General features: G+C 33.0%; 4 protein-coding genes across 4 annotated transcripts; 3 read left to right on the top strand and 1 right to left on the bottom strand.

Moving 5' to 3' along the window:
- On the top strand, positions 80–2482 carry LOC104750431 (methionyl-tRNA formyltransferase-like). Its single transcript, XM_010472224.2, has 11 exons — positions 80–245; positions 332–394; positions 575–709; positions 788–890; positions 977–1047; positions 1161–1265; positions 1339–1372; positions 1468–1568; positions 1705–1764; positions 1838–2041; positions 2187–2482. The coding sequence occupies exons 1-11, from the start codon at positions 144–146 to the stop codon at positions 2274–2276; spliced, it is 1068 nt and encodes a 355-aa protein (XP_010470526.1). The 5' UTR covers positions 80–143; the 3' UTR covers positions 2277–2482.
- Positions 2050–5904, bottom strand: LOC104750432 (protein AAR2 homolog). Its single transcript, XM_010472225.2, has 14 exons — positions 5759–5904; positions 5553–5635; positions 5362–5419; positions 5083–5142; positions 4739–4868; positions 4409–4635; positions 4210–4302; positions 3996–4067; positions 3716–3748; positions 3321–3452; positions 3147–3203; positions 2952–3047; positions 2788–2862; positions 2050–2283 (listed from the first exon to the last, which is right to left on the bottom strand). The coding sequence occupies exons 1-13, from the start codon at positions 5852–5854 to the stop codon at positions 2806–2808; spliced, it is 1194 nt and encodes a 397-aa protein (XP_010470527.1). The 5' UTR covers positions 5855–5904; the 3' UTR covers positions 2050–2283; positions 2788–2805.
- On the top strand, positions 6096–7632 carry LOC104750430 (polyadenylation and cleavage factor homolog 1-like). The gene has a single exon (XM_010472223.2). It carries the CDS (start codon positions 6481–6483, stop codon positions 7525–7527), a length of 1047 nt encoding a protein of 348 aa, XP_010470525.2. The 5' UTR covers positions 6096–6480; the 3' UTR covers positions 7528–7632.
- Positions 12086–13961, top strand: LOC104750429 (uncharacterized protein At1g66480). Its single transcript, XM_010472222.2, has 2 exons — positions 12086–12807; positions 13702–13961. Exons 1-2 carry the CDS (start codon positions 12223–12225, stop codon positions 13768–13770), a joined length of 654 nt encoding a protein of 217 aa, XP_010470524.1. The 5' UTR covers positions 12086–12222; the 3' UTR covers positions 13771–13961.

The following is a 25774-nucleotide window of genomic DNA, read 5'->3' as shown; positions in this document are numbered from 1 at the left end:
TAAGTTTGAAAATTTCCGGTTTAATTCGGTTTCGAACGGTTGAATCCCAAATGCAATCACATACCATTATCATCTCCTTCTTGTCTCTCTGTATCCAACAAAAAAATCCAAAGGAAGCTTCGAACCCATTGAAGGAGAAAACAATGATATTACGTCGTTTTATCTGCTACAACGCTTCTTCAACTGTTTCTTCTATAGCTCCATCTCCGAAGAAGAAGCCACTCATCTTCTTAGGCTCTCCTCAGGTACAAAAAAAAAAAAAAAAAATTAAACTTGTTATTATGGGTTTAGGGTTTTAGCCTAATCTTATCCCTCTCTGCTATAAATTTAGGTTTCCGTGACTGTCCTTGAAGCTCTCTTCGATGCATCTGCTTCACCAAACTCTTCCTTTAAGGTATAATCTGATACTTATTTGGTGTGAAATTGGATTTAACTTTAAATATTCGAAACTCAGATTCTGAATGTTCTCTGATTCTTTGATTCTTGCTAAATGAGAAATTTGAATTGCTTATGGACATTGTGAATTTGAATTGTGGTGAAGATCTTGTTGTTTACTTAAAACTGGTTGTACTAGGTTGCAGGGATTGTAACACAGCCACCATCAAGAAGAGATAGAGGTAGAAAAGTTTTGCCTTCACCGGTAGCACAATACGCTCTCGATAAAGGCTTACCTTCTGATCTCATTTTCTCCCCTGAAAAGGCAGGAGATGTAAGAACTCTTGCTTTTGGAAAAGATGTGATCTTTCTTCTTTCTTGTCAAAATGACATAGCACTTGTTCTATTGCAGGAAGCATTCTTATCGACCTTAAGAGATTTGCAACCTGAGCTTTGTGTTACAGCTGCTTATGGGAATATATTGCCTACCAAGTTCCTTATTATTCCAGTACATGGTTAGTAAAAGTTGCTACTTAATGGAACATTCTATATGGTTGGATGGGAGAGAATGCTGTTTTGAAGCCCATATTTAACGTTTTAGGGACAGTGAACATACACCCAAGTTTGCTGCCGCTGTACCGTGGTGCAGCTCCAGTTCAAAGAGCATTGCAGGTTCAATTTTTTTTTTTCAACCTTAAACTCATTCCACTCTTCCTGTTATTGATTACAACATGGGAAGAATCTTGACTCAAGTGTGCACTTTAAACACTTGGTGGCTGCACTAGGATGGTGTCTCGGAAACAGGAGTATCATTAGCATTTACAGTGCGGAAGTTAGATGCAGGGCCAGTGATTGCCTCTAAGAGTATCCAAGTTGATGATATAATTAAGGTATTCACTTTATCCCCTGACGTAGCTCATCATCTTTTTGGATCTTAATGACCTCTGTTTGAATCATTTGCAGGCACCAGAACTGCTCTCGTTCCTATTTTCTGAAGGTGATATGTTAATTCTTGTACTTATGCTTTTCAGTAAAAGTCATTTGAGATAATTGGATTCTCTAATTAGGGTCTAATTGAAAAGAGCCTTGCAGGTTCTAAGCTTCTTATTCGTGAACTTCCCTCAATATTTGATGGGTCCGCGAAATCAAAAGCAGTTCCCCAAGATGATTCTAAAGCTACCTTAGCTCCAAAGGTATTTGTTGTGTGTTATCATTCAAAATAAGGCACACAAATTATAAGGCAATGCTATATTGCTTCCTGAATGAGATAACATAATCTGATTCCAAATTTGGTTCTAATGGGACTGAAATGATTCAATTGATGCCCAGCTAGCTCAAGATGAGGCTTGGCTCTCTTTTGACCAGGAAGCTTTTGTTCTACATAACAAGGTAGATAAATCTTTATTCTGTTCATTAGACTATAATCATATTTATATATGTAAAGAGTAAAACTGCTTTTTAGGTTCGTGCATTTGCAGGATGGCCAGGAACACGAGCTAAAGTTGTAGTCCTCGATGACAGAAGCGGTCAGGAAAATGAGCTAGAGCTTAAAATAATTACTACTCGTGTATGTCAAGCTTCAGAAAACCGGGATGGTGAACAAGATAATGTAACTTTCAAGAAAGGTTCATTGGTGTTTCCTTGTGGAGGAGGTACTGCTTTAGAGGTAAACGCTATAGACATATCACTGCATGTTCTCTAAATCAACTCAGTTACAAACTTACTGTTGATACAAAAGGCAGCTGTTATGATGTGGTTACCAGAGACTAATCTAGCATTTAAAAAGATAATATTTGGTGTTGCTGATTCAGGTACTAGAGGTCCAGCTTCCTGGTAAAAAAGCTATCAACGCGGCCGCTTTTTGGAATGGCTTGAGAGGTCAAAAGCTGAAGAAGCTATGAAGACAGGCTGAAACAGAGATAAGCTTTGGTCAGGAAGTTAGAATTAAGCAAATTAGTCAAACAGAGATATATGCTTTCAAATTGTTTCTGAAATTACCAATTTGTAACAGGTGGTTCAAACAAAAGGTACCTAGTGAGTTTTAGTTTTCCATGGTACCTAGTGAGTTTTAGTTTTCCATATTGGTACGATATCATTTTTCTCATTATATCATGCCACATGCAGCAAAATGTAAAATTTCTTCGTAGATTTTGATTGATGTCTGATACAAGAAGCCTATATACATAATTTGATAAGAAAACTGCTCACAAAAGTGTTCGTACCATAGAGACCAAAACTTATCTATTAACTGTATAAAGAGATCTGTGCACATTGTACTGGCAATGATATCTAGATGTAAGACGTGAGAATAGCCTCAATGTTTTCGATTGCAGGTATATATCAGCATTGGCATTATTGGCAAACATCGTGCACTTAAAACTCCTACGAATGTTGGATAAAATCAAAGAGTACCTGCATCTACCAATATGTCTAAGTGACAATATATTCTTCATGACTTTCATCCAACATCTCAACCACAGGAGCATACTGCATCATGTCAAATTAATGAGAGTCCACAAAGAAAGAACGGAAAGTAATAGGATGCTTAAGACAAAGCTGAAGGCGGATGCATGTACCTCATCATCTTCGTCAAAGTATGTCCCGTCAATAGCGCTATTCTTCTGAAACTCCCATCCTAATCTGTTTTCAAGCAACTCTTTGAACTTCCTTGTCTGCAAAAAGACAGGTGTGAAAACGAATTTATAGATAGGATTTGACAATAAGGGCTGTGAAATACTGATCTGATCTGTATATGTAGAAGTTGTACATACCCACGACAATAAATCTCCATCAACTACAGATGCCTCTTCCACTAGTGCGAAAAAGTCCTGTTAACAAAGCAATGGAAGTTCGACCAAATTTTTCTATATCCTCCCAAAGACGATTTATTTAATATGCTGAACGTATGCTCACTCAGATAAATATGTCGCTAGTCAGAGGTTTACCTTGCTAAGCAAATGCAGAAAGCTATCGGAAGCTAGCCAAGAATCATCAAGAAGCGCATGTACCCCCATCTCAGGACCACTACTCTCTTTCTGTAGTCCATATTTTAGTTGATGGTAGATGACTTTGATGAACTGTAATATATGCATCCGGGAGAGGGAAAAAATGAGTTTTCAAAGTACATAGCTGAGGTAAAAGACAAATTAACATTTTCAAAGTACATAGCTGAGGTAAAAGACAAATTAAAACGGTAGATTATGAACTGGTAAAGCCTGCTTAGTGCATATACTATTGAGGAGGGCATAATGATAGAGAATGGCAAGAAAGTATCGATTTATATATCATATAGAAGAATCCTCAAATATACTATGAGTACTTGAAAATTTACGAAACTCACCTTTGTAAACAGTTGACTCCTTGTATGAAAGGGCTGCCAAAGGTCACAAAGAAATGTAAATGTCAAAAGCCAAAGAGAACAGAGAAATGGATGAGAACGGAAAGAAACAGACACGTCTTCACATGGGAGAGTTATGGATTAAGTGAAAAGTCACAAACAAAACATATCAAATAATTAAGGCGCATGTACTTTCATGTCACATCATGTCAACCATATTAAAGGGAATAAGCAATTTTGGTACGGAAATTATAATAACAATATAGAGCTTCAAATCACATACCGCATGGATACAGCCCAGTAAAAGACTAACTATGGACTTCCACTGCATGAAGGATTCAAGAGACTGTCCCATCTGCACATTAACAGTAAAAAAATTGATCTGAGAATGGAACAAATCTGAAGGATTCCTATTTTGCAAAATCATACACATATTTTATATATGCACGATGTGTATGAGCTTCTTTTAAGTATATGTTACGGTAGGCAGTACATACCAAAAATGCTACAAATGAAAATTGTAGCTCTCCAAGAAGTAAGTCTTCCGAGTCTTTGTACTCCTTTGATAATACGCTTTCAAGTAGTTGGGTCTATACAAAGAAAAAGAGAAAGTGACATATATTAGGTTTCACAGGATTCTGAGATTTAAATATATACCGAAAACGTTAAAGAGGAAGAATATGTTAAGGGGAGTACCTTGTCATGATTCATAGAGGTGAGCTCCTGCCCAGACATTCCCTTGTTCTTTAGAATCCGAGGAATAGAAGTGTAGTAAAACCTATTCTCTTTTGGTTCCTCATTAGATGATGCCTTAAACTTGCTTTTCTTCATCTGTGCATCAAGTGCTTTTTCCATTGCCGTTTTAGGTCCACCTTTTAGAATAGCAGATTCGTAGATGACTGTTATTTCTCCTCCAACTGGCTCTGCAAAATGGCACATATAGTTTTACAGTGTTCACTACTCAAGTGAGGGAAAATATTAACAAAGTAGTTAAGGAATCCACCAAAAAAAATAAGGTTTACATACCAAATCTTTCAATAACATCCTTCGTAATGTAATTAGATAAGTGCTTCCATTCCCCATATTTACTTAAATTGTAAGGGCCAAGATGTTTGTCAAACTCCAAAGACCTGACTGCTTGAGAATATCTCTCTTCCTGGCATTATCGGGAGAGGAACGAAAATAAACAACACAGCACTCATTATCAACCCTACTACTACTAGTGCTACTACAACATGATTTTTTCTGTTACAAGTTTCATAGAACAGATTTGATTATATTCCTCGATACTACTAAATCCCGCACGACGATGGAAATCACTGACAAACGTATAAGCCGCATTACTGCACTAAGTTATCAAAAGAACTTACCTCTTCTTCAGATACTTTGGCTAACCACTCGTCTTGCTGATTCCATTTGCGCACAATAACCTTGTATAGTCAACAACAGATGGTGAAAATATATCCATGATCCGTTTATACAGTTCCATAGTGCTGCTACTAACATCAACCCCATGATCACAAGTGAAAAACCCAACCCCATGATCCAAAAAAAACCTTAACCCCATAAAGAACATCAACAATCTCCATCTCAGGTAAACATGAATTTTGATACCAAAAGATAACAAATGAGGCTAGGTAAATTCAAACCTGAGAAGGACCAACATCAACAAAGAAGCCAATGGTGGGTGAAAACTCTTTACCATCCCTGTTAAAAACAAAATCAAAGTCTAAAGCTATTAGCCAACACAAATTACCAGAGATAGAACTCTTCTATTCAAACAAAAAAGATTAACATTGTCTTAGATACAAAAGCACAAAACCCATTTAAAGACTTGTACCTGGTTGATGAACTATAGAATACAAAGTGAATCCCAGGAGGTATCATCTTAATCCCTTTGAAAGCTGGTCCTACTGAGAATATCTGTAACGAGTATTCACAACATTGATAAGATATGCAAACTCAAATCCAACTAAAAACTAAGAAACTGATAAAAACTTCAAATTTTAAATTCGATTATAAACTTAGGAAGAAGAAGAAACAAACCTGAGTGTCGATTCCAACAAGAGTATGCTGAGGAACGTCGAGAAAGAGAAGCGTAGCTCCATGCTTCACAAGCTCTAGTGCCTTCTCTGAATCCATCACTTCCTCCTCCTCCTCCTCCTCCTCCTTCGCTACTTTTGCAGCAGAGAAGTCTAAAAAGAAGAGCGGAACAACAATACAGTAGATTCCAGAAAGGCCCATTAAAAAGCCCATTAATTAATTGGGCCTTTCTCAGTTAAAAATACAACACGTGGTAACGCGTTATTCACGCGTTTTACTTTTCAACCGACATAAAACGTTTATTTATAGATTCCTTGCCTCTTCGCATTCGTTTACTTTTCAATCGTTTCAATTTCTGAAAAATTCTCTCATCTCTCTCAACGCAAAACACCAAAATCCAAATTTAGGGTTTTTTTTTCTTTTTTCTCATTCTTCGATCGATCTCTGTAAACTTTGTTGAAATCACGAAGATGGCATCAACCGGATCCTTCTCTCATCAAAGAAACGCACAATTCTGAAACGCAAACGCTGGAGCGACGCTGAAGAGAGGAATTAACGACGATCGCGGTTACGGAGTCGGAATCGGATATCGTCAAGAGGAGCGGAACCGTTACGCGCCGCCTCAGAAACGTTTCAGATCGCAACCGCAACCACAACCACAACAACAGTTCCGATCTGGCAAGAATCCTCTGTATCATCATCCTCATGGTAGTAGTAATAATAACATGTCTAGGGTTTCTTCATCTCAATCATATAACAATTACGGTGTTGATGTGATTGCTTCTAATTCAAGTTTCCCATTACGTAACAATGTTTCTTCTAACACCAACAATTATCAGAAACCCTTTGTTGGTTTTGGTAATAACCCTAACCCCCAAATTGTTCCGGTTCCATTACCGTATCGTAAGCTTAACGATGATGTCGCTTTAGATTCGTTGCCCGAATGGGTTCCTATTCATCATCAATCTGTCTCAAGAACCCTAACTCCAAATTATCCTGTTCCAACTACGAATTTTGTGCCAGACACAACTGTTCAAGCACCTGTTTTTACGAATTATTCTAACATGGCTTCAGTTGTGTCACAATCTATGTCTCAACCAATTGTTTTGAGCAATGAATTGATAGCGTTGCTTAGTGTTCTTAACAATGAGAATGAGAAAGAGAAGCCAACTTCAGAAGCAAGTAAACCCGGTGAATTGCCTCTTGGGTTAAGCTTTGATAACCCATCATCACTCAATGTGCGACACGAATCTGTGATTAAGTCTTTGTATTCTGATATGCCGAGGCAATGTTTATCGTGCGGGGTTAGATTCAAGTGTCAAGAAGAGCATAGCAAGCATATGGATTGGCATGTGAGGAAAAACAGGACGGCTAAACCCGTTGGGAGACAGGGTCAACAACCGAAGAAGTCGCGGGGTTGGTTAGCGAGTGCTTCCTTGTGGCTCAGTGCAGCAACTGGAGGAGGGATGGAACAAGCGGCGAAACCATCTTTTGGAGGAGAAACGCAGAAGAAGAAGGAAGAGCAAAAGCAACTCGTAGTGCCTGCGGATGAAAACCAGAAGAATTGCGCGTTGTGTGAAGAGCCGTTTGAAGAGTTCTTTAGCCATGAAGATGATGATTGGATGTACAAAGACGCAGTGTACTACAACAAGAATGGTCGTATAGTTCATGCAAAGTGTATGCCTGAACCCCGACCTGCAAAGGAATCGAGAGAGCTGCCGAGGGTAATGTCTGTTACAGTTCCATCGGTTGCGAGTGCAATAGTCTGTTGATTGAGATTTATCTCTGTTTAAGTCATTCGTTTTTTTTAAGTATTGTACATGCAAGGTTCAAGTTGTAAAACAAATTCAAATCAATGAAAACTTCTTTTTTTACTATATCATTTCTCTTTACTTCTATGTGTCATTTTGGATATACATAAGCTTTTTTATATCTCTGTTTTAATCGTTACTCGAAACAGAGAAAGTTGATGATTTCATATATGTTGTACACTTGATAACAGAGACATAAGTAAATTTGTTTGCACAAATTTAATCACCTAAGCCTAACAAAGACACATACATAACATATAATTTTTTCTATATAACAAAACTAGAGATTAAAGTTTAAACTTTAAACCAACAATTCTTAGATTAGAGCTTAAGAAAGTGGATACAACCTATAAACAAATACCACAGATACAAAAAAATGACAACAACAAGAAGAACCGTAACCACAAAATCTTGAGGTTCTTGGATTCTCACTACTTCTCCGGAGAGAATATATGGTAGGAGCTTCTTCATTGACGAGGAGAAGAAAGTTGCTGTAGCTTCTCATTTTGATCTCACTACTTTGGCAGTTATTAACGTGTATTTTGAGTTTGTTCCAAAAAAAGAAAAAAAAAATTGTGTTATGCTAATTATATAATATATAAAGAAGTCGGTTTTGCATATAATTACCAAACATCTTACATCATTGGAGACGGTAGATCCTCGAATTTTGTCGTTGTACCCAACACAAACGTTCAGGTACCTGCATTTACGGATTTTTTCTGTTCGATGAGTTGGAATCATTCGAACATGTGTCACAACTAGATATACCTCAACCAATTGTTGTGGGAAACGATTTATCAAATTTACTTGCGTTCTTAACATTTAGAAAAGAAAACTCTGGAAGAAGTAACATTGATGAAACTCCTCTTGGACCAAAAGCTTTGTTAGTATGTGGTTGCTAAAAGAGCGACATATATGAATATGTGATAAAAATTTTGTATTCTCTGATATACCGGTGTAATGTTTTTTCTGTTGGGATATAATCCAAATCCTACATCTGAATTTGAATAGACTATCATTAATATATAAAGGGTTGGGGTCAATACACTAATTGTTAATTGATTTTTAGTTAGAAACTCAAGATAAGCCCAAATTGCTTAGACTCAAATGTCAAGTTAAACACATGGATTGGCATGTAAGGATTTAAAGAAGAACAGAATGGCTCAAAGCCTCAAACGCACTACAAGACTATGCCAGAAATCGCGAGGTTGGTTTGTGACTTGTGAGCTTGTCGCTATGTCTTAGTGCAGAAATTGGAGGAGGGATTGTTCACAGTTGAAGCTGCTAAACAACGTTTATGAGAAACCTAGAAGAAAAAAGAAATTGATCCAATATAATCCACTACATCATAGCCCAAGTATCATATGTAATGTGGTCTTATGTATTTGGTATCACACTAAAAGCAAATATTTCATAGATAATCAATCAATCAATCACCACATATACTATACAGTTGCCTCAACGACCCTTTCTCGTTAGCAAAGAACAGAGAAACCTAATTAATGATGTTACATTTTCTTCAAGGCGTCTAAAGTAAGAGTAACTTACACCCCAAAAGTGAGCAAAAAACTCACGGCATTATTTGTTTATCACAACTTTAGCACTCACCAATATTGAAAAATTCGTTGGTCAAATTTTGTCTGAAATTATGAATCCGTTGCCTAGGCACCAAAACAGTTACTTATTACTTGACTTTTGTTTTGTTGATAGTTTTGTAAGCCGATTTGGTCAAAATTGCAATTGTTTTATAAGAACTACATATTTTATCTACTTGAGGAGAGGGTTTGTTTCGTCATTTGAGTTAGTGCATGCTGCACCAAGGGTTGGTTAGTAGATGTGGGATGCTTTGTTTGACCACTTACTAAATTTAACCTCTATAAATTAAGGGAATAAGGCGGACACCATAAAATTTTAGTAACTTATAGAAATTTTAATTTATCGATAAATTATTAATTTATAATGTTGGCTATTGTAATAGAATTTATGTGAATGTTGACTTAATTGTCTAGGTGAAAATGATAAATATTAGAAGTTTAGAGTTTAGAAGAAATTTTTGGTATTATCTTTCATGGTAATGATGAAGTAATAACATTTTGCAGTGCTTTTATAACCAAATACACGTAAAAAACACAATTAACGCAACTAGTACTCTTTTCAATTTTTGGATGTGATTTGAAAATACAACATTAAAAAATTTTAATACAATAAAAAAGATTAGAGATAAGCTCAACCTAGAATGCAAATTAAAAAATAGACACAAAAATGTGAGATTTGACAACCAGAAGCTGGATCACACCAAAATGAGAGATTTGACAAAATTGCATGGGATCTTCCCAATAAGATCAATGATGTTTAGAGTTTTCTAAAGTTGATAGAGATGAAGCAAACCAGAGCTGGAAAAAATCATCGAGAAGATGATGGTGTTGATTTCAGATGTAGAAGAAGGTTAGGTAGAGTTTGGATCTCTCACGATCAATTTCACTTATTTTAGGAAACATAATTTTTTTAAATAACGTATAAATGATGTTATTTATATTTTAAAAATGATTTTATAAGAAAGTACACGTAACAAACGGGAACATGTAATTCAAACAATAAAAATAATTATCTAAACCATTTCTAATAAAAAAACAAAATGAGATCATAAAATTTGGATAATTTAATTTAATTTCAATATTCAAATATAAAAAATGGCTGTGATATATATTGTATGTCGAGAAAGTACTTAACTATCCAAACAGTCTTAGTGGTTAATGTATCGTTGTGTATTGTGTTGTCTCAAAGATATATATTTTTAAAAGGTTGACTATGCGACATGTAATCAGTTACTTTGGAACGAGTACTTTGAAAATTTTGGATATTTTTTAAAACAGTTAAATATTTTTTGGATAATTTCATTTAAGTAAATATAAAAGTAAGTATTCAACGAGATATTTGTGTTGAAAGAAATGGTACAAGTAAGGAATATTTGCAATAGTAAAAGTACATGAAATATTGCCCCATCATATACCATCTCTATATTTATAGAACAAAATCTCTACTTTGGAATAGTTATTTAAAAAATTTTGGAAACATTATTTTTTTCTCAATAACATGTAAATGATCTCATTTATATAAAAAAATATGATTTTATAGAAAAGAACGTGTAACAAACAGGAACGAGTAATTCAAACAATAAAAATAATTATCTAAACTATTTCTAATCAAAAAAACAAGAAGAGATCATAAAATTTGGATAATTAATTTTATTTTAACTTTTAAATATATGAAAAAGATATGGTACAAGAATATGTTGTATGTTGAGATAGTACTTAGATGACATTAAGAGTCCCAGTAGTTAATGGGTCATTGTTTATTGTGTTGTTTGTACAAAGATATATTTTAAAAGGTTGACTATGCGACATGTAATCAGTTACTTTGTAACGGGTACTTTAAACATTTTGGATAATTTTGAAAACAGCTAAATAGTTTTTTGGATAATTTCAACTAACTAAATAAAAGTAAGTATTTAACAGGGAATTCAAGTATCTTGTCTAAACGTTTTACATAATCTTTATTAATAAACATCGTTTAACGAGTAATCATTTAAAAGATGGAATGGGATGGCACATGGAACAAGACGGAATGGGACGGTACAGATGGGACGAGAAGGGATGGGAGATGACATATTTCTCGTTCTAAAGTAGATTCGTCAATAGATTATATACACACAATATTCCAAACTAAAACCAAACTGAAATCTGATATTTGAATTTAATACTAATATTATACAAATACTTAATTTATGAATTTAAAATAATAAAATTCTAATTTACTTTTACGAATTTAAATTTTATATAAATTTTTTTTTGTCTGTGCACGGGTTATTACCTAGTTATATTTATATTTGTTATTAATCAGATTTATATCTAGGGGGATTTTAAAAAATTCTAAAAAAATTAATCTAACACGTTGTAATGATGTAAAAGAAAGTAAAAATGAAAGTTTTAAAAAAGGGTATTTATAACAAATTCTCTTATATTTAACAGATGTTGTGACTGTTAATTCGAAACTGAATCACGGCTAGTCAGATTTAATAATGTGAGACAATGATTAGTTTGAAGGTGATTTATATAACTCACGGTTAACCATATTTGTATGAGTTTAAATTTTCTTTCAATTACGTTTAATATTTGTTGTCTTCATTATATTTCTTGCATTATAATATGGCTACGTGAATATAACAACATAATTGTTTTGTGGAAAAATACGTACAACCACAAAGCACGCGCGGTAGTTACAGTCATTGAAAAATTAAGTATCCGAACTAAGTGATTACTTTTCAGTTTTCAAGAGACCATAAGAAAACAAAAAAAAAGTTGTAAAAAAATTATAAAAAAAAGTAATGCAAATTTGATATGAACCGACGTATTCACGTTTTATTCTTTTCAAACCTAATGAACAATTGTTTATGTCAACGTTAACGACTTTAATTATATAATTAGAAGGAATCTAAAAAATTTTCACAGCTTCACACACACTAAATTTCAGAAAGTACTATTTTCAATCAAACCATCTCAACTATATATAAATAGTAACATAGCCACTTTTATAACACATTTTCACATTATCCAATCAAATAAACAAAACAAAACAAAAAGAAGAGAGATCAAAGAAATGGGAAATAGCATAACTGTGAAGAGAAAGAAAGCTAAAGTGATGAAGATCGACGGCGAAACTTTCCGAATTAAAACTCCAGTGACGGCGAGAGAAGTCACGGCGGAGTATCCTGGTTACGTTCTTTTAGATTCTCAAGCCGTTAAACACTTCGGAGTTCGAGCTAAACCGCTTGAACCGAACCAAGTCTTGAAGCCTAAGAAAACGTATTTTCTCGTCGAGCTTCCTAAGCTTCCACCGGAGACTGATAATAATAAGCTTCCGTACCGGAGAGTTATGTCTGGGATCCACGTCGGCGCTAAGGAGAGGTTAGAAATGTTGATGTTGTCTCGTAGAACGGTTTCTGACGTCACCATCGGAAGATCTGACGGCGGAGGAGACGGGTTTGGACCGGGGCATACGAGTGTGAGGTTGAGGTTGCCTCGTTCTCAGATAACGAAGCTTATGGAGGAGAGTAATGATGATTCGGAGATAGCTGACAAGATTTTAGGTATATATATGGAGAGGTCCGGTGAGATTGGCGGCGGAAGAGTTGGTGTTGATAGCCGCCGGAAACTTGGAAGTGGGGAGATAAAAGCGCGTGAGGTAATTCTTGTTATTTTTTTACTTTTTTGAGTTTTTGGTCAAACGTTTTTACCGTGTTAATTAATTTTGTTCTTTCACCTGAAATTTCAAGCATGCAAATTAAACTTAAATCTATACAAGAGTAATACATCAAACGGAGTGATGAGTGTAGATAATTTTAACTAACTTGGAGTCGATTCCATGATCAAAAGAGTTGTATGAATATACAAAAAAAAATTGAAATTACAAAAAAAAAAAAATGATTATGTGTGTCAACTATCATTTTTTGGAGTGAAGTATTATTATATCCGGGAATTACGCAAATAGTTTATTGGAGTAGAGTTCCTAAATTGATGTAGAAGACAAGAAACAGAATTAAATCTGTTCGGCAATGCTTTGGCATTTGCTTAGAGTTATATTATTATTATTATTATTATTATTATTGTAACCCACTAAGTCCACTTGGGTACATATATGTAACTTATCTATTTATGTCATCTACCTACGTGAGTATAACGTAACTAATATATACAAAAACGGTTTGCATACACACACATTCACATATGTTCATGTTAATATAGTCAAACATTTTATCGGGGCAGGAGTGGACTTATGAATGGATTGACAAACGAACTCGTAAATGGATTCACATGTTCTAGAAATTGTGTATGTCTTAGTCTTAATACACTATTACATAGTCAAAAGATATGGTTAGAAACACATGGCTAATCAGTTCATGTAATATACTAATATCTAGGAGAAAAAGATTTGATGAAATGTTAAATTATACCAATGATCAAGATCCTCTCGATCATCAAATGATTTGGCTGTTTGTTTTGCTAATCATATATTATATATAAATTAATAATTAATTAAGAGTCAAAGAAATAACTGTATTAAATTAAACATGTGCAGAAGCAGGTGAGTTTCGCCGGAGAAGGTCGACGGGAGCTTCCTGTTCTATGGAGCAGAAATGAGAAATAATCATCAATTCAATTCGACGACATATTCTCTCTTGAAAAAAAAAAGCCTTTTAAAATTATATATTGTGTGTGTATATAAATCTTTTTATATAGCAACTAGAGATTACTTAGAACTGTTTGTTTTCTTTATCGTTAACTAGTCCTTTCACACTTTAACTTTAAGATATGTTAAAGTAAATTTATAGGCGCTAATGGACATGCCTGGTTGGGTGCCTACCCTACCAGTAACCAAATAATCAACGATCATTAGATTATGCAATCAATTTTTTTAAGATTAAAAAGTATTCTCAAAACGATTGGATTTTAAAAGAATCTGGAGATAAATCTAAAATGATAGTATTGCCTTTGGTACCAACTTTAAAAATTAGTAAAAAAGTTTTGGGCAATCCAGTAAACGTAACTCGGTCTCATTAGTAGTTATCTCACGATTACAGAAATAACAATAAAAGAAAGGTAGATTCTCAAAAAATAGCACAAATTTTTTTTTTTTCCAAACTTAACACAACATCTCTAAAATTTCAAAAATAGCACCAATTAATCTTTTAAAATTAAATCCTAAATTCAGAATACTAAACCCTACCCCTCAAAACTATACCCTAAATGTGAATTGAGAACCCAAACATAAAAAACAAAATTCTATAAATTAATCTTAAATATTTTAATGTGGTAAATTGTGCTATGTTTGGAAATTTATGGAATGTGTGTTATATTTGTCCATAAAACTTGTTTTAATGCTATTTTAGGTTATTTCTCTAAAAAAAACTTTATTTAACAAAAATAAAAAGAACTTATTATAGTTACAAACTAATCACTGCCTGACATAAAAAAATTACATACATTTACTATAAACTTAAAATTGAAATTATAATACAATAATACATACATATTTTTGTAGTCTACACTACACTCTTATGATAAAAATACATGCATATGTAAAATGACAACTCCACTTGAACAGTAAAGAACAATAACTAACTATTCAAACTGCATCATTCAAATTCAATAATTTAATCATCATGCATGACGTAGAAATTCGTAACTCTTTAAGCCAATAACTTGGCTAAAACAACACTACCACACAACCGCTGAATTTAACTAGTACACTTTTTTCTTCCCAGTATGACTTTTAGTGAGTTTGTAAAATTAGGTAGGAGAGATGCGGACCAAAATACCCTAGTTTCTCAATTAGAGCAATGTTCATAATACATAGTCATCTACTAAAACATTCCAAAATTGTAAATCTTCTAACATTATTTTCGGGGTAGATGAAAACTAGCTGTTTTGTTTGTATGTATCATTAACATATCAACTCTCTTAGCCTTTTTTATGGGTGGAGAAGTCAATCTTCTCTTTTGCCACTAAAAAGGAAGAAAGAAAAATATGGTATATAGAGTGCTTTAGGTGCACCACCCTCCCACTAGATTTGCTAAGCAAGTCTATATCCTACTCAAGCGCCATAATGTATATTAATACATAATATTGACTTAAGTTGATAGACAAACGACTAATGTGAAAAATAAAAAACAAGATTATGTCTCGATGTATCTAGTGATGAACATCATGGTTGGGGCCTATCACGTGGGTTTGGCTTGGTTTATAATTATCCACTTTGTCAAGATCTAGTCTTTGGTCAGTTGGTTGATGGGCTGGATTTTTTTTTTGTGATTGGGTCCATATTAGACAACTTTCGAACCATATGATACCATGACTCCATGATTGGGACCGAACAAAGGAAAAGCGGTATTTTCCGAGTTTCTATAATCTTTAAGTTGGAGAATACTTTCATTCTTTAACTTGGGCTAATGAATTGATGGATTTAATATGAGAAGCTGAGAACCATCAATGACCTTTGAACTTTGATAACCAAATCTCTGATCAAGGTTTTAAATTTGGTGTCCAAAATTGAGTTACGACTTACGGGCATAACTGTGTTTTAATGTATCACATGTTAAGCATAAGACATGTAAGTTGTGAGAGAAAATGTATAAGGTGTGATGATGACGGGCCACACAATAAAATTTCAACATGCTTCTTAAATGGATTGATCATATTACTATATACTCCGAAGAAGAGGTTCTCAGTTAATTCACATAAAAATTGGGATATACATGGTAAAAACGTTTTCAAAGTTTCAGCATCCCCACAAATGAGAAATTTCTCTTTCGATACAATGTTTTGTGTACCATCTCATAGGTCCTCCAATCATAATCTCATATTAGTATAACCTTTTTTTTTAACTTCTTAGGTAGTAACATTCCAATATTCTCTTGAAATTTACCTCGTATAAGGATCCCGCGGTTATAAATTCAATGACGTGAATCAGACAAACTTGAAAAACATTTTTTTTTAGGTTTGCTTTTAGAGACTTTCATGATTTTTGTGGTTCTTTGTGTTCCTTCTTTTCAACCCTCTCGAGATTTTTGTGTACCAATGAATTTCGACATGCATGGCCGGGCCCCGAAGAATTTCTAGCGTTACTGAAACACCCCAGCTTTTGTTTTGTCAGTATTAAATTGTTAATGTTAATCATCAATAGTTAGTTACCCAAGTTTTGAATACCGTTTCAATTGTTAATGTTAAACATCACAGATTCGCAACGATCTATAAAACTTTCACCAATTAATGGGTTTCTGAACATGTTATGTTGCATTTTAGACCTGTGACAAGTCTAGTTCGGCAAATACTTACTTAAATGTATCAATGATCGTTGAGAGTACCTGAGAGAGCCTGAGGCCACTTCATGATTGGTTTAAAAAGCTTGTCGACCAATGACTAAAGAAAGCATACGATCTTTTTTATATCTCAACAGATTTGTTGGCCTATATACATACACAGGCTTTAGGAACTATTGGGCTTGATGTTTTGTTGTTTTCCCTAGAGCATAGACTGAAAGTGAAAGTACGTAAGAGAAAAGCCCCCAAGATATACTGAACTTATTTATTTACATAATCTTTCTTCCATGATTTTGTACACACCGAAGAAATAAGCGTCTAGATTATGTAAAAATAAAAATAATTTTGATTTATATATGAGTTGAGTTCTATAAACCTCTCATTAATTCAGATATAATAGTAGTATTTTTTATAAAAAAAAAAATTAGCGATCAGATGCTTTCAAACTACAAATCCCTTATCTAGAGGTTAGACGTATTATATAAAAAGAAAGGATTAGACAAGTACTGAAACTTCGTAGTAAAATATATAACTAATGCAGGGGAAGTACGCACCCGAAAGTACTTCAAATTCTTAAGAGTCAAGAGACACATGCATAGATTTCAAATAAAGGCTATCTCTTCTAAAGATATTGTGCATGCATGTTTCACACCGTTATGTTTTTGTAATGTTTAGTTTTTTTTTTCTTTTTTTCTCATAAATTATTAGTTAGCTCCATCAATCAAGGTAATCTCAATCTAGTTTAATATTATTTTATTTTTAATAGGAAAATGTATAAAATAATTGAATCTTTGTAGAGATGGTTCTATCTAAATGAGTATACAAAAAAATAATGATGATGACATAAATGATGTTTCGCATTTCCGTATAATGATGATATAAACGATGGCTTGTGTTCGTATATATAGCCAAGTGTTGAATCCTTCACAAATAACATTATGCTTGTTTAGGTTGAATTTCATTTACAGTAGGATGTATAGAAACAAGGGTGAACTAGCTCAGTAACCAAAATAAAAAAATAATAGAAAAATATAGCACCATATCTAAAAAAATTAGAAAATCCGGATAAGGGTAAAGAAAAATTACCAGTTTAGTGTTTTGTGAAGTGGACAGGAACAGTGGCTGTTGGTTAGAGGAGGTGACCAGCGGTTGGAGGCCGGCTGACGGAGGTGGTGGCCGGAAAACGACGGCTGGAGGTGGTGGCCAAAAAACGGTGGCCGGAAAAAGGCGGTTGGAGGAGGTGGCCGGAAAACGGTGGCCGGAGAATGGCGGCCGGGGGAGGAGGCCGGTGGCCAGAGGTCGGAGGAGGTGGTCGGTGGCTGGAGGTCGGCTGCCGGAAATAGGTGGCTGGAGGTGGTATTAGTGGTGGATGGAGGTAAGGTGGTGGAGAAGTAAAAAGTGTGTATTATTATATAGAGTATATAGTGTATATATGGTTAGTTTTTAAATTATAGTATTTTTTTGGATACAGCCCAATTTCTCTAGAAACAATAAGTAATAAGAGGGAATTTATTAAATTTTCTTATTATAGATATATTAAACTCTCCTTGAACTCCATCCTATCATGTCTGTATATGATTTATTTTCCTTGTAATATAATCCCGTTGATAACTAAATATATTAACATCTTAAAGTTTAATTATATGCTAAAGTATTAGTGTGTTACTTTCAAATTTATTCATACAATCAAAGTATGTAATGATGTGTATAATGGGAAGATCCGAAGATGCATTTAAAGTGAAGTAAGTTGGAGAAAGTATGAAGTCCGGTTTATAAGGGATCGTCCATGTGCACGTATAAAGCCCTCTTTTACTAACACATTCATACGAACTTGTACGTGTTTATCTGTCTTCCTTTGACATTGATTTCTCAAATTATATTTAAATTAATCATGTACATGGATATATATATGCATGGGAATCACGTAGTTCTTGTAATAAATACATTGAACTGAATGTATAATAACTGCCGGCCCAGCAATCAGGAGTGCCCTAAGCAAAAAAATAAAAATGTGCCATTTTAAAGCTTTTTACATACTTTTTTTAAGCCTTTTACATATGAGCTCTTATACGTATCCAACAAAAAAAAAGCTTTTTATTTCTAAATAAAAAAGCTTTCAAAATTTGAAGCCCGAATTTTTGGCTTCAGTGGTTTCCCCTGTGGGCCGGACCTGTGTATAATCTAAAATCGAGCTAGCTAGAGTCCATATAGAAAAGTATTTATTTGTCCTATTCGATCTCTACCAACGTCGCATTTGTAGAACATATGCACTACAAATGTTCAATGATCGACATGAATTAATGATGTGTAGTCTCTCTACCAAAGCAATCGAAAAAAACAAACATAGACTACACATCATTAATTCATGTCGATCATGAGGTTGTTTAAGCTTGTAATGACTGTCGGGGAAAAAAGTTACCTATAATATATGTAAAAGTTCACTTACGCTATAATAGCGAAATTCATGTTCTTCGGTTTGACGATGGATAACAAATCTGCCGCAATTCACCAATTAATTTTCTTTTAATAATCAACTTTTTTTTATATGGATAAATATCTTATTTTCTCGCTATTCGTAAATTTAACTATATGCACTATTGTAAATTTAGGGTCCGAATAGTTCTGCAACATTCGAACGCTTAAACTTCTAATATATGTAGTCTAAAACGGTTTTGATTGCAACTTACTTTAGACTAATCTGTCGTGGATGTTCAATAAATACTTAAATACCTGCTATACGCAATAATCAGGACACTTGTTTACAATATATTTTACGAACCAACAAAAACATATTATTGTATTTTTAGGGGCATAATATATTTCTTTTAAAAAATTAACATGTAATAGTATATTGGAAGTCATAATTCAGCTATTGAACAGGGCCATCATTTGTTTTTTGGTAAGTGTTGAGCCGCCCTGAGTCGAACTAGTAAAAAAGAGAAGGTTGAGGAGAGATTTTGTTGGTCCACGCGCAAGTGTCAAGCCAGAAAAGGACAAACCACATGTCTCTTCTCATTCTTTCCATAAGAGTTTTTGCTAGCCACGTTCTCTTATACCTATACCAAAATTTCGGCTATCTTGTTCAGTTCATGGTTATATTATGTGTAATGGAACGAAGAAATATGGATTACAAAATCATTTTGGCCTCTAATTGTTTTTAATTTAGTCAACCCTCAACCCAAACTAATTAATATCAAGAGAATGTCCAAAAAAAAAAAACTAGATATTCTTATAATTTTTCCTTAACTATTTCTCTTTCCATCTACAATTTTTAGTTAACTATTTCTCTTTCCATCTACATCTAGATATGTCAGTTTCCCGAAAGAACAATACTTGGATTCACTCGTAGGGATAAACATTTTCATTCACTTTCTTATAAAATAAGGAACTAAAATTTATGTACATCATTGTAAAATAAAAATCTCAAACCGCTCTTTTATAAACCAAACCGATATATAATTTCGTTTTAATTTTAAAATTTAAACCCTAACCACCCCATTTTTAAACCAAAACCCACATATAATGTCGTTTTAATTATAAAATCTAAACCCTAAACTTCTCATTTGTAAACCTAAACCGACATATAATTTTGTTCTAATTGTAAAATCTAAACCCTAACCACCTCTTTGTAAACCCAAACCGACATATAATTTTGTTCTAATTGTAAAATCTAAACTCTAACCATCTCATTTCTAAACCCAAACCAACATATAATTTCTAAATTGTAAAATCTAAACCCTAATTCTTATTTATAAACTCAAACCGATATATAATCTCGCTTAGTTGTAAAATTTAAACCAAGTCAATATTTAACTTTTCTTAATGAAAAATATACATAATTTGTTTTGCTTTTTAATTTAATTTTGATTATTTTTTTAAATGAAATATTAGATAGAAGATTCTTCTTGGTTGAGAGAGGAGGTGAATACAAGCATTCACTCCTAGGGGTGAACCTAAGTATTTTTTTTTGGAAAACATAAAATCATTTTTTCGAAAAATGAATACGTACAAATATACTCGTGAATATATATATATATATATATATATATATATATATATATATATATATTTCACAAAGAGTGTCATTTTGACACAATTCACACAAATAAAGAAAATATAAGATTATACATGTTTGCCCTTATTTATTAAATGTTTAATGATTTAAATTAAATGAAAATGAGCTTCGCAGTTAAGAGGTAAATTAGAAATATAGTGTCAAAAAAAATTGGAATTGTAAAGTGACACTCTTTGTGATACAAAGAAAAATATCTAATGGCACTCTTTATGAAGCAGATAGAGTATTTGTGTACAATTACAACATAAAAAAAAATCTATATATATAATGAGCCTACTTAATGAAGATCTACATTTTTTTTTTTGAACAACAGTGAATATCTACATCATGTAGTAGTTTCTAGTGTTGTTATGTAGGACATTAGTAAAATGCTTTCCTTTATTATCATGAAGATACATTAACATATCTATGTTTATGTCCAATTGCAAGTATAAGAATAGAGATTCCCATCATTGAGGGACTAATTCTAGAAACCTGTACTTGAACATTAATGTGATTAACCAAGTACTAGTAGATTTACCAACATATTCTATTGGTCAAAACTAGAAAGAATGACTTAGAAATGTCAACTTGAGTAACCAATGCGGGTTGTCTAAAATGATAAATGCAACTTGAACAATTTTAATTAATTTAGTAAATTAATGTTTTTAAAAAAACACATAATTGCAGTAAATCGGAGTATCTATTTTGGATCACTAAATTGAATCTGTTGAACACCTAGTAATCTATCTTAACATTTTTGGAGTACATTATTGTGTCATCCTCTCTTATCTTTGTATCCAAACAAGTCTTAACTAAATTCTCTACAATCCTTACAACCAAACACAATCATTTCCTTATTTGATAATATTAATTTCCTAAAAATTATCTACCTAATTTAAATTAATATGTTAGATTAAAATATAATTCTCCTTGCATTTTTATTTAATCTTATATTTAATTATTTTATTTACTATTTAATACATAAAGTTAATAAAATTTTAGATTTTTTTCAGCATATGATGTGATTTGAATTTTTATAAACGGATATAAATTTTAAAATGGCTTAGGATATTTATAACCAAACAAATATATCCACATATAGAGCTCGAAATACATTTTTGAAGTACAATAGGGTGCCATCATTTTTTGGATTTTTGCCAACTTCGGGTCAGATTTTTAACTAAAATTATAACTGATTCAATTATCCGGATCCTCTTTAAGATTACCGAATATTTTGGGCCGGTTTTTAATCTATAGCATATTTATTTACATCCAATTAATGCCAATTAATGCTCATTGTATCTTAGGAAAGATCTAATTTCCATGCCGAATTTTTAGTGCTGAGTTTGACAAAAAGAATTGATAACAAAAATTCTGTAATCACATCCCTATAATATAACAACTAATTCAAGATGAATACATCTTAGGAAATATCCAATTTGTGTTTAATCAACAATTACATATTTGGTAAGTTATAATTAGCTTTAAATGTACACTATTAATCCAATAATATCAATTGAGAATGAAAATAAGAATATGTCATATCATTCATTCTTAAATCATAACTAATCAAATCATAAAATATATATTCTCAACTTACGAATCAAGAGTTTATACAAAACCTATTTACAACTGTTAATAGTATATATATATATATATGCAATTCAACATCGACTACAAGCGCCACTAAACTATTGTAACATCATATCAACAAAATAATAGAACCGTGGTGTACCACGGGGTAAAACCTAGTTTATAGAATTATAGAAACTAATAAGTCATACAAGAAAATTTTCATTTTAAAAAAATGAGATTAATTATGCGGAAATATGTTGTAACATCCGCGAACCGAAATCTCGGTTTGGGAATGTGCATCGGTTGATGCTGGAGGAGCATCAGTCGATGCATGTTCAGTTTGCTGCGTTTTGACTTAAGTTAAACGCTGCGTTTTGGGCAAAGGGAAAAGGAAAACCCTTAAGTCATATGTTTGTCTAATTCGACGAGTTTTAGCCGTTTTCAGAGAGGAAAGAAGAGAGAAAAGAGTTCTAAGTGTTTTTGGTGAGTTTTGAGAGATTGGAGGCGTTTCTGTAGAGATCTGTAACTGAGATCGTTGTAGGAGCTTCCTAGGAGCGTGTTCTTGCTTGTTTGTGGTTCAGAATCTTCTGTGGCAAAGGTAAGTGCATGACCATGGCTCATCTAAGCTGGAGATTCCTCTGATCTGTTTGTTTATGTGTTGTAAGGCTTGTTAGAATGTTATTTGAGGCGTTAGGACGCTTTCTTGTGGCTTGGGATAGAGTCTTGTGGTTGCAGGAACGAAGATCCGGCGAGAAGCTTCGGAGAAAACGATGCTCGGCATGTGCATCGGTCGATGCACTATGTGCGTTGGTCAATGCTAGTGCAAGGACGGCGCGGATTGACCTATGAGCATTGGTCAATGCCATGTGGAGGCTTCGGTCGATGCGATTAGGGTTTTCGCGTGATGTCGAGCATGCGTCGGTCGATGCAAGTGGAAGCATCAGTCGATGCAAGTGAACCTTGTGTCGACCGATGCATATCCAGTGTCGGTCAATGATGTTCCCTATTGGTGTCGGTCGCTGCAAGCTTTTTGTCAGTCGATGCAGAGTCTGGTTTGTGGTTGACTGTTGTTTGATGGTTAGAGTATCTCTATTTCTTGTGTGTATAGCCCAGTAGATGGGAGGATTGCCTTACTGGGTGTTTATAAAATACTCATGCATTGCAATTTGTGTTTGTGGTGCAGGTAAAGGCAAAGTGTGATCGTGGAATCAAGGCAATGAAGATGAGGATGTTCTAGGGACTCGATTGGATGTTGTCTGAGTATGCTAGGTTGCTAGAGTTGGGTCTGTAGAACATTGCTAGGTTGCCGGTTCTATGCCTTTTATTATTTGATTATTGATTATTGGAATATATAGAGTAATGGTTATTGAATGATTGGATATTTGTTGATATTGTTATTTCTGTTGTTGAATGTGTTTGTGGTTAGGTGGCTAGTAGATATGGATCCACTAATTGAAATTATTTATTATTATTATTATTATTTTATTATTTATTATATAAAAAAAAAACAGGTCATGTCCTGTATAAATATAATAGACGAGAAATCTTCATAAATGGAATCGGGAAAGTATAAATGATCTTAATGACAATAACTACAGAAAGAAATAAAAAGATTTGGACCATTCACATTCATCGAAACTATTAATTATATACGTATTTACATATATACACTATGATTGTTATATGATTAGCCATGTGAATCAAATTTTATAAACTTGAAACAATACTAATTATACATAATGGTCCCTTCATTGGTTTTATTCAGAGAAAGCATTACTGGCCTAATGACTTATATGCTTTGGATTATAGTAATTTGTACCATTGTTGATTGATCTAGAGTGTATTCATTGAAATGTATATGTAACTTCTCGATTAACGTAAAAGAGTGGACAATTAAATGTGTGTATAGCATGAATATTAGTCTCTATGGTAATATGGTATAACCTACTAACCTCAAAAAAAGAAAGCTTTGGATAAATTTATGTGTTTTTTGTTCATATCACTAAAATAAACGAATCAGCTAGGAAGCCAAAACAAAGATAAGAATGCCAAGAAGAACCTTTTATATATATAAAGAACCTCACGTTGTATTAATAAAATCTATGTGCACGTGGATCCCTCCTGTATTTTTATTAATCATACTTATTCATCAAATAAACATACTTTATGATAACAAAATCCAGCCTGCCATTCTCTTAATGACACATTGTATGTGATTCGATATGTAGGATACGACTTGGAGGAAGTACATAATTTTCTACTCTTTATTTCATATAATGTTAATAATTTTCGGTTTTTAAATTCGAGCATGTGCATTTTCATCTTTATTTAATTTCTTTCCATGATTAACAATATAAGTTATTTGTACTTTAGTAATTATTTAGTGCTCATAGTAGATAGAATTGAATTAAGAACCTCTAAAGAGTAGAATGGAAAAATATATACTTCAAAAAGAAAATAGGTATTTGATCAAAAAGAAAAAGAGATTATATAACTAGTAGGTACCATTCCATTTATTTGTTTTTTATAGTTCAAGAGATAATTTTTTTTTGCGAAATACATAAATGCATTAAAATGGTTTGAACTACTGTTTTCACAGTAACTTTTAAGGGGAAAAAATGTTCATTATGTAAATTAACTTAGAAAGAAAGGACAATTTTGTTGTCATACTCATCGATCTACACCAAACAAATACTAGTATGTAATGAAGCATCAATTAATTTATCAGTGATACTAATATTAAGACCCTAATTATCATAAAGTCTTTATTTTGAACAAAATGCAACATTTGTCTCTCGTCAACCTAATCAATGGCTAACGAAATCATTCATGGAACAACTGTCATGACAACATAGCTCTCACATATTGTTCAGCTTCATATATACTTTTATAAAACCATCAAACTCGAGTATAATACAACAAATAATTATCGAGTAAACAATGGATGTAAAACAGTGGCATTTATGACGATATTTGAAAATAGCAAATGAAAATTTCATGTTCTTAATTATGGAGACATACAAACAATAAAGGAGGGAATTATTAACCATTATATACAAGGAGAATCTTCAAAGGTATATCCTCAAAAACTGATCAACTGATGACGTAGTTAGATTCTTATAAAACTATTAGTAACTAATTGGGTTTTCTAATCGTATATATTTTTTTATTTGTTGTAACTATATTTGTTGGGATGCAAAAATCGTATAATTATGTATCAGTATGATATTAGGGCCGTAGTCAACAAGCTCAAGCTCTAGAAACTAGAAAATTCTCTTTTCAATATTATTAAGAAAACACCTATCCTTTTTAATACTTCTTATGTTTCACAAAAAGAGTTATTGTGAAGTTTTTTCTTTGTTTCACAATAATATCATTTTATATTTTCAATGTAATTTTTACATCAAATTTTCTATTTTACCTTTAGCCCAAAGTTTTTCTATTAAATTTAAATGATAAATTACTCTTTAAATAAGAGCATATATGTATAATTCAATTTTTTTTTAATTTGTGTATAATGTGTCAAAATGACACTATTTATAAAACATAGGGAATACGTAGTAGAACAAAAGTAGTTTACCATTAAAGTCTAGCAGTTTTTTTGGTATCCACCGTCTAAATGATGACTCATAATTTGAGTTTGTGAACAGTGAGGATTGTAATATAAAAACTGATTAGAATATCTAGTACGAACAAAAAAT

This window comes from Camelina sativa, chromosome 16, assembly GCF_000633955.1.
Source record: "Camelina sativa cultivar DH55 chromosome 16, Cs, whole genome shotgun sequence".
Taxonomy (NCBI): Eukaryota; Viridiplantae; Streptophyta; class Magnoliopsida; order Brassicales; family Brassicaceae; genus Camelina; species Camelina sativa.
Note: the sequence above shows the minus strand (reverse complement) of the source record. Positions and strands in the feature narration are given on the sequence as shown.

Coding starts and splice junctions, on each gene's coding strand:
- LOC104750431 (XM_010472224.2), top strand. CDS start 144: ATGATATTACGTCGTTTTATCTGCTACAACGCTTCTTCAACTGTTTCT. Junction 1,266..1,338: donor AAGTTGATGATATAATTAAG/GTATTCACTTTA, acceptor AATCATTTGCAG/GCACCAGAACTGCTCTCGTT. Junction 1,373..1,467: donor CTCGTTCCTATTTTCTGAAG/GTGATATGTTAA, acceptor AGAGCCTTGCAG/GTTCTAAGCTTCTTATTCGT.
- LOC104750432 (XM_010472225.2), bottom strand. CDS start 5,854: ATGGATTCAGAGAAGGCACTAGAGCTTGTGAAGCATGGAGCTACGCTT. Junction 3,749..3,995: donor TACTGGGCTGTATCCATGCG/GTATGTGATTTG, acceptor GACCTTTGGCAG/CCCTTTCATACAAGGAGTCA. Junction 3,048..3,146: donor ATGGAGATTTATTGTCGTGG/GTATGTACAACT, acceptor GTCTTTTTGCAG/ACAAGGAAGTTCAAAGAGTT.
- LOC104750430 (XM_010472223.2), top strand. CDS start 6,481: ATGTCTAGGGTTTCTTCATCTCAATCATATAACAATTACGGTGTTGAT.
- LOC104750429 (XM_010472222.2), top strand. CDS start 12,223: ATGGGAAATAGCATAACTGTGAAGAGAAAGAAAGCTAAAGTGATGAAG. Junction 12,808..13,701: donor GGGAGATAAAAGCGCGTGAG/GTAATTCTTGTT, acceptor AAACATGTGCAG/AAGCAGGTGAGTTTCGCCGG.